The sequence below is a fragment of the Crotalus tigris genome, unplaced genomic scaffold, assembly GCF_016545835.1.
Source record: "Crotalus tigris isolate CLP2741 ecotype Arizona unplaced genomic scaffold, ASM1654583v1 scf7180000024358.1859470, whole genome shotgun sequence".
Classification (NCBI taxonomy): domain Eukaryota; kingdom Metazoa; phylum Chordata; class Lepidosauria; order Squamata; family Viperidae; genus Crotalus; species Crotalus tigris.
In genome coordinates this window covers 1238596-1253759 of record NW_024100527.1, presented here as the reverse complement: position 1 = coordinate 1253759, position 15164 = coordinate 1238596, and the positions used below count along the sequence as shown (strand labels likewise).

At 33.3% G+C, this 15164-nt stretch overlaps 1 protein-coding gene across 2 annotated transcripts in view; it reads left to right on the top strand.

Moving 5' to 3' along the window:
• Positions 1-15164, top strand: part of SLC44A5 (solute carrier family 44 member 5) — a 162025-nt gene that overhangs the window by 75866 nt on the left and 70995 nt on the right. The window contains exon 1 of one of the 2 annotated variants that reach the window (XM_039327195.1): positions 5510-5619. The exons of the other annotated variant lie outside the window; for it this stretch is intronic. Coding sequence (XP_039183129.1) covers positions 5583-5619 — 37 coding nt within the window. The 5' untranslated portion in view covers positions 5510-5582. Of the gene's footprint in view, positions 1-5509; positions 5620-15164 lie in introns of those variants that run through there. 2 annotated transcript variants of the gene reach the window in all.

The following is a 15164-nucleotide window of genomic DNA, read 5'->3' as shown; positions in this document are numbered from 1 at the left end:
GAAAAATCCTTTATCTTAATTTTAATGGGACATCACCTAGATAAATCAATGGGGAAAATACTGTAGTTCATTTTCTTCTGGCCGCCAATCCCAATATTTGAATCCTAATTCACTTATTTTTGCTTATTTGTCAAGCAAAATCTTGCACTGAGGAACTTTTGTTATTATTGTCATGCTGTTCTGCTGTTCTGTTCCTGAGAACAGCATGACAACTTATATGTGGCATGTATTAAATATATCCTGTAAACATTTAAACGCTAGACACCCTTGTCATTGTTTCAGAGATATTTCCTTATCTAAACAGAAACAGTATGACCAGAGGTGGGTAAAAAAGTATTGGAATTAGGAGCAATTTCCAATTTCCTGCAGGCTTCCTCATTGAAGTTCCTTGTGGGAAGCTAGCAGGGAGCATCAGAAATCTTTCCTTCCTCCCTTCCTCTGATTGTACAAGCTTTACTGTTTCATACAGGGTTTTCTTTTCTGGAGACTCAGATTTCAGATTAATGGTTACAACTGAGGTAGCAAGCAGCTCTGTAGCTGGATACAGATGAAGTCATAATAAGATGACATGCATGTTAGAAAAATGTGCACTAAGTTATTTTTTTATCTCTACTTTCTATGTGCTGGAACGTACCAAGTCTATACCAAATGTACAGACTTCTCAATTTTCCTAACTAGGCAGCCTTATATAAGAAAAAAAAATCAAACATAGAGTGATAGCCAAATGAATAAAAATATACATAAATTAATCTGTTGTGAAATTTCCTTGGAAGAGAGTGAAAAAGTTTAGGGTACAATGCCATAGAAGGGTGTCAACTGTTGTTAATGGGAAATGTAAGAATATAATTTGCATTATTTGCAACCATTAGTTAAATGCTTTCTGGGGCTATAGTATTGAGAATTGGTGTCTGATGCTTGGTTCCCTTACCTAATTTTCTGTTCCTGTTTTGCACTTTATATTTATTTGTTTAATCTTTTCAATATTAATAAAAAGTGGGTATAAGTAAATCCAACATACACAAATTACTTTCTGTAGCATAAATCCCTATTATATTATAAGAAATAATATTTTCTTCTATTCTGGCAACTGTAGATCTTCTAATTTATATTTGGGCTATTACTTTCCTAGCAATTTCAGCCACTTTTATTGTATATACAGCATATTGCAAATCATTTTCAAAAATAAAATAGAGCATGAAATATATAGTTGTGTTTTTTTCATAACAGAAATAAATTCTTTTACTGAAAATATTGCTGAGATACAGCAAGTTATAAACTCATACTAAAGGCCAAACAATATCCATTAAAAGCATATTTTACAACCATGAATTATGCTAAATTGCATTAAAGGTTTGTATCATTACAGTGTTTCTCTTTTGTATATCAGTGTTAGGGGACTAAAGTAGGAACAAAACTTGCTGAGTACAGAAAACTATGCTTTTTAAAATCAGTTGAACTTCTATTTTAGCTACAGTTATCTTTGAAGGCAGTGCTACTTTTAGTTGAATGAAGGTGTCAAGAGAAATAGTAATACTAAAGAGTTACAGAAAATTATATCTGAAATAAAATGCTTCACTAGATTAAAAAAAGATGAAAAACTGTCTGCCAATTCTTCTAAAACATATGCTGTTTGTATTTTATGATTCCCTTTATGATATTGACTTTGAGAAATCACTAAAAGGTACATATGGGATAGAACTGAAAATCTTTATTTAATTCTAACAAAAGCTGATTAAAAGGAAGAGAAACAAGATATTATGGTTTCAACTTGCGGTGAGAAAAATATCATTATGATAACGTTTATCAGATATTTAGACAGAGTATATCTGCTTCGTGGCTTCATTGTCTGGAGGCCATAAGGAACAGGATCAGATTTAATCCTGGCAAGATTTAGTAGTTGTAATGTATTGTACCTAGGAACATATCGATATTTACCCCTTTGAGTAATGTACAGTTTGGGGATCTTCATGGACTCACAGCTCCTCTTTGAGTTGGCAGCTATGATCACAAGGGTTTTCTACACATGGACACATGGACTAGATCAGGAGACACTTGAAACAGTTAGTCACCCTCTGGTCACCTTATATGTGCACCGCTATAATGTGTTCTAGATGGAGCTGCCCTTCAAGACTACAGACAGTCCTTGACTTATGATCACAATTGAGCACAAAATTTTCATCACTAAACAAAACAGCTGCTAAGTGCATTTGCCCCATTTTGCGACCTTTTTTTGCCACAGTGGTTAAGTGAGTCACTGCAGTGTTACGTTTATTACAGGTAGAGGTTGTATTGATAAATTTAGGGTTTGATTCTTAGCCTCACTCTGTTGTGTAGAACTATTCCATGGCTTTAACTAAGATTGAATTTTAGATATATCTGGCACAAGCTCATACAATGACTACAAATATTAATAGCGCTGCATATTCATATTTATTTCTTTAGGAACACAGTTTTTCATTTACAATATCAGTTATGATTTTATCTATCACGAGAGTTGCTATCTGCATCAACTCTTACTATGTATATTAAAATTATGAATGACGTAAATACTATACTGAATACATTTCTGTGATAGAGTGTATGAAACAAATGTCCTGCAGATTAGATCTCAACTCCACTTGTTCACAGACCCTAATAATTTTGTTTTCCAGCCCTTCTTGGAGCTTCCAATTCAAATGGCTTTCATAAAACTTGCTTATAATATTGTCAAGATCGTATGTCAATACGGTGGCAGGGTCACCCATCCCCTTTCTTGAACACAGGGGCAATAATGGCCACTATTTAATCTGTTTTCAGTTGATCCATGTGTGATAAAATTGAGGTCATCTGCCAGTTAATGAGATTTTACATTTCAGAGAAGCTATGGTCACAACTAGGAGCCTTAGGAGCCATACTTGTCTTGAAGTTATTGTTAAGCCTTTTCACTTCAGACTCTGAAACTGGTGTGAGACCAGGTTCCTCTGACTGAGTTTCACATAAGAGTTCTAAAGTGAGTTTCCCAATTCCCCATAGGAACTGGGTGCGATATATGAATTGTTAATAATGCTGTTATCATGTGCCAAAATCGAAGACTTTTACCTTGAGCTTCAGAAAAAAGCTATTACCATTATTTCAGATGTGAGACCAACATACATCTGGAGAGGCCAGATTAGAGATAAATGTTGGGAATAGTTCACTATCTGAAGCCCTGAAATTTACCAACTGACAAAAATAATAAATATTCCCTTTGATTTTCTTCCTGGACTTAATGGAAACTTGTAAAACTAAACTAAAACTAAGCATTCTCCAATCAATCTTTGGTTTCATTGTATTGGTGCAATTATTAGCCTTTGCAATTTATCTGGAAGTGCTTTTACTGTATTTTACTGCAGTAAATGGTAAAAATACTGAAAAGATTAGCACGTTCACTGGTGTTATACTTAATAAAATCTGTTTGTAATTCTTTCTCTTTCTGCTGTGGACTGTTGCTGTACTCCGTGTATAGATAAGACTTTATTCAAACACTGGAGAAACAAAATAGCAGGAAAGGGGGGGAAAGGGGGGGAAAGGGGGGGAAAAAACGAAAGAAGCAATCCCAAACAAAGAAATGATTTGCCCTCAGAATGGTGACTGAAATTTGAAGAAGCTGGGAGGTGGAATATCCTATAGCAAAACAAGGATGATTTAACTGGAAGAATGAACAAGAACGCTTTGCATCACATGTCATATCAAGTGTGATTTTTACAATATTAACAAATTGGTAGCAAGCCTACATTTAAAATTAGTTTAAAAGCATAATTTTTTTGGGGGGGGGGAAGAAAATCCAGTTACTGCATTTTCTTGAAAGCCCAGGAGATCCTTACACTCCATTTTCTATATCAGTATGTGGCCACATAAATCTATTTAGCTGCTCCCAGAATAACAAAATAATTGTATGGGATCTTAGACATCTGTCCTCTAGGGCAACAGATGGCATCATTTGGAATTTCATCAAGAGAATTTTATTCTCAAATGGAATTTATTAAACTTGGATAATTTCCCTCCAAGGCATTATTTATTTTGAAGTAGGTTATGCCAGAGAGTGATTGCAACAGAGTTATATGATGACACAACATTCAGAGGGAAAATATCTGATACATTGAATTCTTTCTTTATTGTCTCGTTTTTACTGGTGGGTTATACTCATACCAATGTGTTTACCTGTATCTTTATTGTAAGACTTTTATAATAGCACTGACATATAGGTTGGTTTAGCTTAACTTGTATACAGTAATTGAAAGCTGAGATTACAAATTCTAAAATCAGACTTGTAATTTGTTCTTATTGTAAGGAGAAATGGAAACCATTTTAACAACAATTTTATATGCATGTGTGTATATAAATAATCTGAAGCACTTAGTATTTGCCATCTTCTCTACTTAATAAATTTTGGGATTTGTAGTTTTTGATTCAGCATAGGAGAAAACAAAAAAGCACTGCTATTCTAGGGGAAGCAGGTTATTATTCAGAATGTTTTTCCTCAAATATGGGCCTTTTATTTGCTCCAGCAAAACTCACAAATCTGCACAGCAGATGCATAATCTGCAAGAAATTAAATCCCTATAAATATTGTTAAGTGTGATGTCAGCCTCAATGGTTTTCTTGGTATTGTAGCCTGATCTGCCCTCTCCTTCATCTCCATAGTCAACCTTCTCCTTTTCTTGGGCCCTGACTAAAGAATCAGTTTTTTTTATGGAATATATTTGAATGGCACCATTGGTTTTGATTTATAACCTGCTTGTCAAAACATTGGCCTGCTGTTGATGTAAAAATGAAGGGGCCTGCGGAGAGGAAAATTATCTGCAAAGAGTCCAGCCATGTGGTTTGAGAAACCCATATTTCATTTTTGCATCATTTTAAAATTAATTTAAAGATTTTAATATAATGTATTATATTGTACCTGCTGTGTTATTGGTAGTTTCGTTTTAGCATCCTATGACGTTCCTGAAATAGATGAAACTCAGACAATGTATGCCGATGTAAATTGCCCCTCTGCATTACATATGGATCACAACCAGCATGTGGTTAGCACTAAAAAAATATATTAAAATAACTTATTTTAAAATACTCTAAGCAAAATGTCTGGAATGTTTTTATATGTGAATGCAACAAATGCATGAAATGCCTTCCATCTCTACTGCATCTAATAATCAACATAATGTAGTTGTGGGCACACACATAGTTGACACAACAGCTGGTAAATTTTAAAATGATTTGTAATGATAGAGACACTATATCGAGTACTAAACTGGCTGTGGTGGTTTCAAGTTGAGCCTCTATTTGTATGGTTTGGGAAAAAAAGAACTTTAATGAAAATAGCATAGAATTCTTACTTGCATCACATTTATAGCACTAGCCTTATTTTGGCATGAGATGAAATAACTATTCAGAAAGCAGAAGTCCTGCCCCCATTTTTAGTTGTGTCCTGATTGGAGAACTTGGTGTGTCACTCAGTTAGCTTTATTTTTAAACCTGCTCAAATAGTATTTTGTGGACATAAACTCACTGTACAAACTGTTCTTCCTGATGAGGTTCTTGTAGTGGTTAAAGTGAGGAATCAGAAAATGTCTAAGAAAGAAGAATTCTACTATGGAAAAAATGGTAATCTTTATTTATTTTTTTGTCCTTAATAAGTAACTTGAGAAGTATTTTGTGGTAGAGGCTGACATTAAACTCTTTGAAGATCACTTTCTCTGGTCTCTCACTGTGTTTAAGATGTACTAAAAACATCAGAACTATATGTAATTAGTCCCAAATTACAAATTTTTGTTGCTTGAATTAACAGTGCTGTTATGATTCATTTGAGTTTATATTTATCTTTGTTCATATAATTATGTTTTAGTGCAATGTTTTAATTTTCATTTCGATTAAAGAAGAGGCTGTCTTTTTGGTTGTAAGCATGGTTATTATGGAGTGTTAAATACTGATTCATACTTACTACCAGCTAAATATATACAGGAGTTAAACCAATGTGTTTTTGAAACAATTAACTATCATAAAACCTAACCCTGACAATAGAATAAAGTTAAAGACAGCGCTTCCAACATACGTATTATTAATAAAATGGAATCATTGCAAAAAAAAATATTAAAAAGAATGTGTTTGTATTTCTTTCCATGTGTTATCAGCCGTTCAGCTTATATACATACACACACACACATACACACACTAACATTGCCATTATTGCAGTATTATGCAGAAGGAAAAGACAAATACAATTTTAATGTATAAAATAAATCAAGTTTTGATATTGGTTTAAAAATAAATTTTGCTTAAGTGGAAACAATATGTACACAAATTTGCCAATTTACCTAGACTTTACATTGATGGGCTAATATAAGGAAAGATCTGCATTGATCTGTCTAAGCCTAGACATATTTTTCCTATGAAATGCATATTGGTTAGTCATGATTTTTTGGAGGATGCAGACAAACTGTAACATTTGACAGGACTTTTATAAATAAATTGAATTCTACAATTTGTTTTGAAAAGGATATTCTCCTTTGTGTTTGTAATTCTTGTGATTCTTAATTTACGTTTGCCTTTGATGCATGGATGTATCAAAGAGTCAGGGGCAGAATTAAGAATAAAATTTTTCTTTAGAAGACGCTCGTACATATCCATATAGATTTAATAATGTACTTTTCCCAACATTGTGGAAAAATATTCATATGTACAATAAAATTACATATGCTAAGTAATTACAGATTATGTTTATTCAGAACCAGGCTACATTGCTAGTGAAATATTTTCTCATGGGATTTTTATGTAGAACTGCAGCACAAGGATACACAACTGACTTGAAACTTGTTCCCAAAGAGCGTTGATAACAATTTTTCATCCAACTGGACAAAGGTATTAATTGGAGGATATGAGGATCAGTCCAGGATCCTCTACTCTTCAATATTTTAATTACTGTTTGGATGAAAACATGGAAATAATGTTTATTAGATTTGCAAGTGATCTAAAATTCTATAGGATAGCTAATACCTTAGAAGACAGAAATATTTCAAAAAATCTGGATAGATTGAAGAAAAGTCTAAAATTAACAGAGTAACAGGCACACATGCACAGTTATTCATTTAGGAAAATGAAAAAGAAATGCACAGGTATAGGATGTGGAATAGTAGGCTTAGTGACAGCAAACTGAATATGTGTGATGTGGCTACAAAAAGCACAAGTTTAATTTTAGTTTACATCCACAGGTATAATTTCTAAACCATAGAAAGTGGTCATTCCATTCTGTTCTGCTTTGATCAGACCCCACCTTGACTTCTCTGTCCAGTTCTATGTGCTGCATTTTAATAATAATTCAGAGAAATTGGAACAGGTTGAGAGAGGAGGACAATGAGGATAAGCAGGAGACTAGAAACTATTTCATTTGAAGAAAGATTATAGGATTTAGGTATGTTTAATCTGAAGAAAAGAAGACAATATGATAGCAGTCTTCAAATAACTGAAAGGGTTGCATGGAAGAAGATTCATAGTCTGTTATCTTTCTTTCCAAAGTATAGGACAGAGTAATGAATGAGTTAGAGAAAGGTGGATTCCAGCTGAATGTTAGAAAAACTTCCAAATCACAGTTCAACTATGGTATCAAAAATGTGATGGGCTTCAAGTATACTTCAGGGAGTTCTATTATTACTTATTGATTGTACCTTGAATTTATCTCCTAAGCCTGGAGTTGGTCTGAATAATTTCTATATGAAGCATTATTTGTGTTCTACCATCCAAAATGAAATTTTTATATTAGCAGTGAAATATATTTTGATGGCTACTGCAGTGGAAAAGAACATATTTGTTGCAATGTAAATAGGAACAAATCAGCTTTCTGCATTTACAGAACAGGGTGTGTGTTTGTAAAGTTTTCAGATAGTAAGGCTCTGGACAAAGTCTGAGTTTAGTTAATGAATAGTATTCATAATATTTTCCAGGAAGGAAAGTTCACAAAGCATGCAATACTTTTACATACTTATTGAGAAGCTAACCAGTGGAATATATTTTCAGGGAAACAAGTATGGGTTTGAGAAATGAGAAATTAGTGAAAGCATATCTATTAGCCAATGCTGGTTGAAAACCCATAGTTCATTTTTATGGATATTCGTTTGAGAGGTACATCATTATAAAGTTGAATTGCATCAGGAAATTAGGCCTAATAAAAATGCTGATAAATTCTCAGTATCATAATATAAATAAGTCACAAAAAGTTAAGGATATCTTATAGAAAGGTATAATATTTAAATAGAATCATACAATATTTCTACAATATTTTATTGTCTAAACCAAATCAAATAAGAAAACTTTACTGTTTTTTTTCATTAGAAAATGTAAATTTCTACAATTTTTGCCTAGTAAGTTATTTATGTTTGAAACATCCTTGTTAAATCTGATAATGGATGCCTGAAAAAAGACAATGAATTTTCAGCTTTTAAAAATCTGTAATTCTATATTTTGAATTCAGAGTAGAGCAGGGATAGGTTGCTTAGTATCTTCAAATGTTTTGAACTACATATCCCAGGATTCCTTGTCAGTAGCTAGCTAGCTCAGGCTGAGAGAAACTAAAAACCAAAATGTCTAAAGGACATCAAGTTACCTATAATTTTACAATAAAGTCTACCAAAACTAATGACATTAGTTAGAAAAAAATGATACAATGTAGACAGTATACTACTAGGACTACATAATAGAGGTTTAAGGCCAAGGACAGAAAAAGTGACAAGATGGTACTGAACTTTTATTTGATAATGACTCAAAATTAAATCATTTAGTTGATATGGAAAAAAAGTAAGTTAAACTGATGCCTCAAGGAACTGAATGGCTTCAGATTTGTTTTGGCTTCTGTAGTTCGTCTCAAGTACTGAAAGCTGTTCTTCAGTTATGGAACTTTCAGCTATTTTCATAATATTGTGGCATTCCCAGCATTTTGGAAATGTGCACCACCAGATGTAGAATTATATAATAAATTAGCAAAATTTGTTATATTTTTTAGTTTTTTAATTTCACATCATCTGAATAATAATGAAAAGCAAAAATAAGTATTTTAATTTACCTGTCTTTAATGCACTATAGAAGATTTAAAAATTGCTAGAAAGATGCTACTAAGGTTATGAGCAAATTGCAGATCAACAGATTTATCCTAAACATTTTTCCTCTTTTAGATTTTAGAGTGTGGGTAGAAGTATATAAAAAACCCTACTGCTAAGTATAAATATTCTCAATGTAGTGAAGTAAACATCACATCTGAACAAAGTACCTTTTAATCTGCACATTTTTCCCCATTTGGAGTTTTCCAGTACTACTGCCAAAATGGTCCTATACACAGTGACTTACTGTGCTGGGAGATGTTTAAAATAGTTTGTGGGGCCATTGGTTTTTTTTTTTTTTTTAAAGGATCACTCTGTCCTGGAAACATATTACTACTAATAATAAAACTTTTAAAAGGTTGAGTTTTAGCATTCCTGAAGGCTGATTTAAGGAGAAATATATTTTTATTTGTGAATTTTCTGATGGGAATTTGTCTAGATATACAACGAAGTAGAAACACACTACGTGGACTCATTCAATTATGATTGTGGCCAAAATCAGTCCTATTTAAGCTGCAAAATATCTCCATGGTTATGAAAATTAATTATGGTGGTAGCTAACATCTATCCTATTTAAACTGCAAGATATATCCAGCAATGAAAATTTGCTGTAAAAATATATTAGTTTATGAACAAAACACTCTTCTCAATATTAAGTGGGTTCCTGCAAGTATTACAGAGACAATATAGTAACTTACAATGCAGCATCAAACTGACCTTAGATTAGCCTGCAATAAATTTATCTTCTGAACACACCTGCAAACCTAGAAAATATAGCTAAAAACACTACCTCGCTCCAAAAATGTACTGACCACTGATTACTTTTACATGGTGCCTGGTTTCTATCCATCATAACCTTACACAAAGTAATTGTTTATTGTTAAATCATCTTGAGTCTGCCATATTTAGGTGTCATACATTTCTCAAGTTAAAATGTCAAAAAATAATGGCAGTCATGCCACACAGTCAAAGCCTTGCTCCATTTTACATGAATTTTGGGTTTAAAAGGAATGGGCTTCAATTGTATACCATCATTTGTGCTTTTTTTCCCTTCTTGATACAGGCACACAAACCAAATTCCAGATGCTAACTCCATCTTTCCATGCTGCAAATGATTTGTTTTACCACAGTATTAAGTTTAAATGTGAATTATGTTGTCATTGATCAGTATAAGCACAGTCAATGATTTGATACATTAAAGCAGATCTGAAATCAGATATTATAATATTTTTGCTTATTTATTTTTATCCCTCCTTTATTATTTTTACAAATAACTGAAGGCACAATTGTATTTCAGATACAATTGATTAAAAGTAATATCTTTAAAAGATTAAACTCACATTTGACATTATTTTCTTTTTAAAAAAGAAGTGTTTTTTTTTGTGTGTGGCTGATGTGGGAGGAATTGTAAAAAAAAGTATAAACAGATGCTTCTATGACACTTATATGATATACTTCAAAAGGCACTTATATGATATACTTCAAGGCCATTGTTTACTCTTTATTCTTTGTTAAAAACCAGAATTGTTAAACCACATATTGCTTAGCACCTTTCATTTACAGTGTAGGAGAAGCCATATCCAAATTCTGCATATCCAAGTTCACTTTATTCTGCTCTCTGATTAATACTGCTCAGTGCTAAAAGCCAATGTAATCATTTCTGTAATCAATTCTCATTGCCACCCAAAAGAACATTTCTAATGATTTTGTCAATTCAAACCAGAAACTACCTATATGCATTTCTATACCAAAATATATCTATCTAGATATTTCCTCAACTAAGGAGTACTGATCAAGTGATGAAAATTGTAGCTGAATATATCTGGCTGGTACCAAGGCACCATTACTCTGCTTTTTGTAACATGAAAGACACCTTTATTTGCTGTCAAAAGCTACAGTCGGCATTGTGTTACAAAATAGAAAGAAGCACATCCAATGCTTAAATTAAACTATCAGACCAATATTATTCTAGACTGTTTATTTTACTTATCCTATTATTTTAAAAAAATATTCTCCTTCCTCTACTGTACAGATGTGGATTATATACTGTAAAAGGCTCATTAGTTATACAGTTCCTGATTCTATATCACGGTCTTTTATAAAGAACACATGAGTTATGCTCTTGGTTAAAATTTATTAGAGCTTCATAATTCTTGACCTCTGTATATAGACCATGTATCACAGAAATGAAGTGTTGAACTTCATTTCTGAAGACCACAGTGATAACAAATTCAATTGCTAAACTTATACTCATTCAACAGTTCCCCACTCCCTCCCCTGATATTTTTTTGCCTTGAGTAAAATTACACAATAAACTCTTGTAATCCCTGCCAAGTGTTTACAAAAGAATCACAATAATTCATCCTTTGGTGAACTACCCTTTGAGTGCAGGCTGTGTAAGCACCAGACTCTGAAATTACAGTACAGTAGCTCCTCTGTCTTCTCTTAAGCTCCTGCCATGTCACAGAATTTCTCTTCTTCAAAATCCTCATTTCCCAAGAGTTTGCCACACTTCCATCAAATTGGATTGATGAGTTGGCATATGATCACAGCTTTATAAAAAGTTTCTCCTGATCAAAGCAAAAATTTAAAAAGGCAGGTTTCCTTTTCCTGTGTGATCTTCATAATTCTGGTGCTAGCTGTTACAAGCTGTCCTTGCAATCTTCTTCAGCTCCATCCAAGCTGGATCATCTAATTTCTTTTGGGTCCCTTAGGCCTGGGATTCCGTTTTGAATGAGGAGATTCATAAAAGTTCTTCTTGAAGATCTTGTTCTTCAGGTCGTCTTTCAGAGAATCAAGACCTTTCCTTCTTATTGATGTCTGAAGATCACTTGCCTTCTACTTGAACCAAATGATGCTGTTCCAGAGTCCTTCCAGAGAATTTAATCTTTTTTTCACAATGTTCCTCCAAATAGAGGGTAGGAACAATGAAGTTTTGTTATTAGTTGGCCAAACAGGATTATCCTCATGTTTACTTTATGAAACTGATGGCAGCATCTGTAGTTTTAGCAAAAATCCTAGTCAGGAAAGCAATGAGCTATGAACTGAGATTCCAGCAGAATTTCAAGATCAGTGCTTTTGCTACCTTTCCATGTTGCACTACACTGTGATTCACACAGAGTATCGAGAGAATAATAACCGTTAATGGTTTAATATCACTGTTGGCCATGTGCCACAGCTGAGTGGTAGTAGTTTAAGAAGACAGTTCACTAACCCTTGAGAGTAATCTACTGCATTTTATATGGCATTATTCATCCAGAAGGGTACCAAAGTGCTATGCAAATGAATATATATTCATTAGTCTTGGCAATGGTAAATGCTGTAATTTATATTACATTAGAGATATCTATTATAAACCCCTTTATTCATTTCATTATATTTTTATTGTTTGGGCCTCAGGCTTTTTGTGTTTAACTTCTACTCGGAGGGCCTAACCATTTCCATCAGTGGTTTTGTTCAATGCTATACTTTTCCACTTCACTGGCCTATGTCTGCTTTACAGAGTCCCATAATGGTGTCACACCATGGGAATATTCTCTGAGTATCAGATAGATTTAACGTTAGTTGAGAAAATGATATATCGTGTTTTTAAAAATAGCAGTTCATTTTTCCAGCTACAGTCTCCTTGAATAAATCTGAGTATAATTATATATAATAGTTCATGGTTATAAATAGTCTTACACGTGGCTATTTTTTTCACAACCCTGTAGCATTTAAAATCCTTTCCCAACCCTTTTGATCTTCAGAATAATTCAAGATAAATGAAAAAGAGATGGCAACAATTCAAAAGGAGAAGCATTGTTAGGACCTTTCTTATCAAAACAAAGTTTGAGAAGTTATTCTTACAGCTTGTATGTCTTATATAATTGACCACTCCAAAAAGCTTCATTTCATATTACTTAAATTTATGCAGCCCTTTTTCTTCTAATTATGGTCTTGCTCTTCTGCTCCTCTTGCAATGCTGGCTGTTTTTCTGCTAGTTAGAGCCATTCATACTTTCCATTAAAAAATGTGATGATTTAAGCACTCATTTTAAGAATCGTGAAGCAAATATTGAGGCTTTTACTTTATTATTATGTTATTAAGATACCAGGCAGTTCATTAAGAACACACAAAAGGATACAAGAAAAAGAACACCAATTATCCAAGTTTTCTCATTTCCATTTAAAGAAGTTCCAACGCTGTTGTATTTTCCTGACTTTTTTCATCTCTTCTCTTAACCACCACTTATCCAAATTTCAATCACTTTCTTACAAATTCTGTTCCTATTGTGCTGATTCATGGTTAGTTTTCAATTAGTAATGAAGCTGCTTTATTTAAACAATTTATTGTTGAGATTAACTAGCCTTTTAGATCCATATAATAATAATTCGACTGATTATGTGCTTTCAAATTGGTGTCAACTCTTAGCAATTGCATAACTAGTCCCAGGGTGATCTGGTCCTTCAGGTTTTCCATAGCCACCATTGCCTCTAAAATCTAGTTTGTTTTCCTTGCCACTAGTTGTCCTTTTCTTTCCTTTCATCTTTCCAAGCATTATAGACTTCTCAGATCAGTTATATCTTAATATTAATATCACTTAATACAAGGCTACAAAATCTGGGCCTATATAATACCCTAAGATCAATGGTGGGATTCAGCCAGTTCGCACAAGTTCGGCAGAACCGGTAGCTACTTTTTTGTTACCCAGGCCCAGAATGGAAGTGGCATCCACACAGAGAACCACACAGAGAACCAGTTTGTTCATATGTTTGAAATGCACCACTGCCCAAGATCTGTACCATAAATGGTCAAGGAAATTAAAAAAAATGATCTCTTTCTTGTGCTGAAGGAATACGTATATCTGTTTAAGTTTAAGTAAATTAGCCGTTATCTTATAAAGCAGGGGTGTCAAACTCACAACATCACGTGACGTGTTCAGTTTGACACCCCTGTTATAAAGGAATACTATCTGTTCCCTGTCACTACAGAGTATGTTGAATCCATAATGGAATATTTTGGATGTTCCTTTGAATATCCCCTCCAAAGTGTTTTTTTTTCTTTTTTTACATTCTAACTTTCAGGATTCCAAGCAGAATTATTCATACAGTATCTCACCCTTGCATATGGTTGTTTCCACCGGATAAAGCACTTATAGATTATGGATGTAATTTATCTAGAAGTAATTTTTGTATCATTTTCATCCTTGCTTTTTTTTAAAAAAAATGGTTTCACTTGGATTCTTTTGTTATTCTAGCACTAAGTCATATAATATATGGATTTAAGAAGCTTATTTTTATGCAATGCTGGAGTGCATGAAAACTGATAAGAGCTACTGACTAACTAATGAAAGGATTAAGACTATGAATTCTACAGTATATGCCTCATTCCTGACGTACTTACTACAATCTCCTATTACTTCAGACTAAAAAAAAGATGTCATAGACAGGAGAGGTCAATTGGTGGTATGTAACTATTAAGTTGCATTACATTTTTTTGTTTGTCAGAACCAACCTTCCCCCCCAGAACTGTATGAATTGGCTGGTTGACAGAGCATTGCTATGTTTGGCATCTTGAGTTGTATTTGGGGAAAAAAGGGCAGGATAAAAATCTTTTTTAAAAAAACAAACCTAAATATCTCGTGCTGCAAGAAAGTACGGGTAAATTTCTGTTGTTAAATGAAACATTTGTTAAGTGAATTTTGACTCATTTTACAATTTTTTTTGCCACAGTTGTTAAGTGTGCTTCAGTGGTCGTAAGCGTGAAAAATGGTCATGTCACTTTTTTCAGTGCCGCTGTAACTTTGAACAGTCACTGAATGAACTATTGTAAGTCAAGGACTACCTGTGTATGTTTGTTTTTAAGGTTGAAAATGTGGATGAAGGATTGGGGAAGCTTAAAGGAGCGGAAGGAGAATTTGAGGCTCAACGTTGTTGTGATGGCAATTGCAATTGTAATTAATTCATAGGCAAGGATTTTGAAATGAAACTAGGTTTGCAAGAATTCTGTAGGCAGTAATCTGAACTCCACAGGATTTATTTATGAGTAGAAATGTACAATATAAGATATTGACAAAGAATCATT